The sequence below is a fragment of the Bombina bombina genome, chromosome 6, assembly GCF_027579735.1.
Source record: "Bombina bombina isolate aBomBom1 chromosome 6, aBomBom1.pri, whole genome shotgun sequence".
NCBI lineage: Eukaryota > Metazoa > Chordata > Amphibia > Anura > Bombinatoridae > Bombina > Bombina bombina.
Window position 1 is genome coordinate 69,618,461 of NC_069504.1, and position 4,057 is coordinate 69,622,517.

Consider the following 4,057-nt stretch of genomic DNA (forward strand, 5'->3'; position numbering starts at 1 on the left):
GTCCTAAGGCCCGTGTACATGGGCCAATTTTTTTAAGTACCGCGGTCCCACCCCTTGCTCTCTCTCTCTCCCACCTCTTTTTTCCACTCTCTCTCTCCCCCTCTATTTTGCACTCTCTCTCCCCCTCTTTTGCTCTCTCTCTCTCCCCTCTCTTTTGCTCTCTCTCTCTCTCTCTCTCTCTCTCTCTCTCTCTCCCCTCTCTTTTGCTCTCTTTCTCTCTCCCCCTCTATTTTGCTCTCTTTCTCTCTCCCCCTCTATTTTGCTCTTTCTCCCCTCTTCTTTGCTCTTTCTCCCCACTTTTTTGCTCTCTCTCCCCTATTTTGCTATATCTCTCCCCCCTCTTTTGCTCTCTCTCTCTCCTCCCCTCTTTTGCTCTCTCTTTCCCCCTCTTTTGCTCTCTCTTCCCTCTTTTTTGCTCTCTCTTCCCCTCTTTTGTTCTCTCTCTCCCCCCTCTCTTTTGCTCTCTTTCCCTCCCCTTCTCTTTTACTCTCTCCCCCCTCTTTTTTGCTCTCTCTCCCCTCTTTTGCTCTCTATCTCCCCTCTTTTGCTCTCTCCCCTCATTTTTGCTCTCTCTCCCCCTCTTTTGCTCTCTCTCTCCCCCCTCTCTTTTGCTCTCTTTCTCTCTCCCCTCTCGTTTGCTCTCTTTCTCTCCCCCTCTCTTTTGCTCTCTCTCCCCTCTTTTTTGCTCTTTCCCCCCTCTTTTTTTCCTCTCTCTCCCTCTCTCTTTTTTTTTTTTTTTTTTTTTTTCAGGTTTAATAAGATCATTTTACTTGTATTGGACAGCTGGTGAGTCATGAGACAAGGAGGGTTCAGAAGTCTAAAAAAACTTGCACAGAATCCTTCACTGCAAATCTTTCTAGTGACCCACTGTACAGGTGCAAAAAACAAAGTTTTTAATATTAAGGATAGAGCTCTGGACACCATTTGCTGCAACAGTAAAATGTATATTTAGAACACTTCACAGAAAACTGGAGGTATTTATATAGCAAAAATATTTAAAATTTGAAATGAGAAGACAAAGATGTTAAATCTAACCCAGAAAACACAATTTCTAAAAAAGTTTCCAATTTACCGATCATCATTTTTTAGTTCTCTTGACATCCTTTGTTAAAGAGTAAGCCTTGACAAGTTTAGGAATGTGCACTTAGAATGACGTTGGTGCCTGTGGGCACATTAGCACAGTGAGTGTGACAGAGCTGTAGGAGGTGGTTAGTGTAGAATGACGTTGGTGCCTGTGGGCACATTAGCACAGTGAGTGTGACAGAGCTGTAGGAGGTGGTTAGTGTAGTATGATGTTGGTGCCTGTGGGCACATTAGCACAGTGAGTGTGACAGAGCTGTAGGAGGTGGTTAGTGTAGAATGACATTGGTGCCTGTGGGCACATTAGCACAGTGAGTGTGACAGAGCTGTAGGAGGTGATTAGTGTAGTATGATGTTGGTGCCTGTGGGCACATTAGCACAGTGAGTGTGACAGAGCTGTAGGAGGTGGTTAGTGTAGAATGATGTTGGTGCCTGTGGGCACATTAGCACAGTGAGTGTGACAGAGCTGTAGGAGGTGGTTCCTACTCAAACATTTTTGTTAAATAAAATTAAGCAAATCTAAAAAAGTAGTAGAGAGAATGTGCCCTGCACCTAATCCTGTAAATACCCAAAGTCCCAGCATCCTTTACATGAACAAGTCACTAGAGTGATGTCTCTTTTTTAAAACACTTCCTTGTCCATCAATCAGGGCTCATTTTCACCCCATTGGGTAAGACCCATTAGTGACCAAATCCTCCTTTATATCCCCGTAAGATTCCTGTGCAGAAGAACAAGAGTATGTAATAAACAGGTGTATTTCCCCAGTCAGCCCCTCTCCTGTGTCTCAGACTCATTATGACCCAGATTCAGGGCACTTTGTGGTTCTGTCCTCCTCTGTAGACTTGTGATACTGAGGTTTCAGAGGAGCTCTATGTACCTCACAACAGAAGATGGAGCTTGAAAACAGACATAGGAATAACAATATCGGCCTTTACTTTAGGATGCCAGCAAGAAGCCAGAGTACAGGGGTCATGGGTCCTCCAGGGGCAATAGCTTCTGCAGTTTTATTCCAGGCTAGCAGACAGCGCTGCTGTGTTATATGTGTTTGTCTAACGCAGGAGCCAAGAGAGGGCTGTGCAGCTTGTCTGGGAGTGAAGGCAAGTTTATAGCGCCCACTGCAGGCAGAGAGATGCCAGGACAAGCAGCAGGCCGAGGCGGACACTTTCACCGGAGTTCAGGATGTCCGCGTAGTGTTTTGCTACTTTGACATTTGGGTTTCCATTGGTGGCATTAAACCACATCTGCAGGCACTGCCCGCTGCTCTGGGTCAGAGTTGTGTACTTGTAGGAATTGCTCCATAATTTCTCACAAAAATCTTTGGACGTTGGGAAAACCTCAGTGACCTTCCTGCAAGTCTTTCCATTGGGGCACTGGTTTGTTCTAGTGGTCCAGTTCCAGCCCTTATGCCAGTTCTCCATACACGTGTAGTCCTGTTTGCAGTCTTCATACCAGGTCTCACAGTCCTCTTTGCAAATGGGCGCAAACTGAATACGCTCATTCTGCCAGGAGCTCTCCACCTTCTGTATCCAGGGACCTAGGTTAGGGGAGCACTCGATAAAGCAGGTGTCCTGGATGAAATGCTTCTTGCACTCGGGAGTCATGATGCCACAGTGGTCCCAGTTGAAATTGTACAGAGTGTACTTGTCAGTGTGGGCCCCCAGGCTGGTCTCCGCTGTGCAGCAGGATTTGTCCTTCCAGGGTTTGCACTGACCGTGCAGACTGTCCTCAGGCCCTGGATCAGTTTTCTGGTGCTTTCCATCCATACAGAGGTCCATGTAGTTGACTTCTGCGCAGGCAGGCAGCAGCGCACAGGCTAATAGGACAAACAGGCGGAGCATGGCTCTGGTTAGGATGTTTGTTCACAAACAGAAAAAGCTACAAAATGACAGATTTCCCAGTGAGTTTTTTACATGAATTACTGAGCTTTTTATCCAAAAACGAATCTGCTGAAGAGTAAAATTGCCCTAAACTCCTTAGATGTCCTCTCCCTCTATTTTAAACACTCTCTCACTCGCTTTTGCTCTCTCTCCCCCTCTATTTGCTCTCTTCCCCTTCTCTTTTGCTCTCTCTCCCCCTCTCTTTTGCTCTCTCTCTCCCCCTCTCTTTTGCTCTCTCTCTCCTCCTCTCTTTTGCTCTCTTTCTCTCTCCTCCTCTCTTTTGCTCTCTCCCCCTCCCTCTCTTTTGCTCTCTCTCCCCCACTCTCTTTTGCTATCTCTCTCCCCCCTCTTTTGTGCTCTTTTTTGCCCTCTCTTTCCCCCTCTTTCGCTCTCTCTCCCACCTGATCTTTTGCTCTCTCTTTCCCCCTCTTTTCTTTTGCTTTCTCCCCTCTGTTTTGCTCTCTCCCTTCTGTTGCTTTCTCAATTTTTCAATTAAAAGTACAAAAAGCCAAAGTGTAACTTTTCTTTTTAATATATTTTTGATGTGTTTGTGGCACTTTTTTGTTTGGTGAAAGAGTTAACCAGAGCTCTAAGGGCACATTAATCATTCTAGTGTAAATCACGATTGCGTTCATGAATTCACATTTAGTTTCAACTTGTATTACAAACGATAAACCCGACACGTACATTCACCTGCGATAAACCCCTTTTCCCTTGTGCGTAACTGTTAGCGCACCAACTCGTAAACTGGCCCTAAATTGTTTAAAAATTATATTTCATATTTCAAGGTACTTGACTGGGAAGGGCAAAAGGTCAAATAACTTTTTTGTCACTTTGGAAAAGTTTATGCATTGAGTGAAGTATGAAATTTCCTGCGGGGTACAACATTCACGGCCAGAATTTTCTCTTAATATGGATGTACGTCCTTTGCTGTAAGGTAATACAGTGGCCATGCTTAGCAGTTTTTCTTCTTCCACTTACAGGCATGACGGGCAGCACTTCAGAGACATGTAGGGTACATGTGATATAAATATGTGCTTGAAAAATGGTCTAATCTGAGGTTTGTAGTAGTCATGTACTGTAGGTCACCAAGGAGTGAG

General features: G+C 45.1%; 1 protein-coding gene across 1 annotated transcript; it reads right to left on the reverse strand.

Annotated features, from left to right (window-relative positions):
* Positions 1-2,171: 2,171 nt before the first annotated feature.
* LOC128664965 (folate receptor beta-like) lies at positions 2,172-2,948 on the reverse strand. Its single transcript, XM_053719752.1, has one exon. The coding sequence runs from the start codon at positions 2,916-2,918 to the stop codon at positions 2,184-2,186; it is 735 nt and encodes a 244-aa protein (XP_053575727.1). The 5' UTR covers positions 2,919-2,948; the 3' UTR covers positions 2,172-2,183.
* Positions 2,949-4,057: the final 1,109 nt, after the last annotated feature.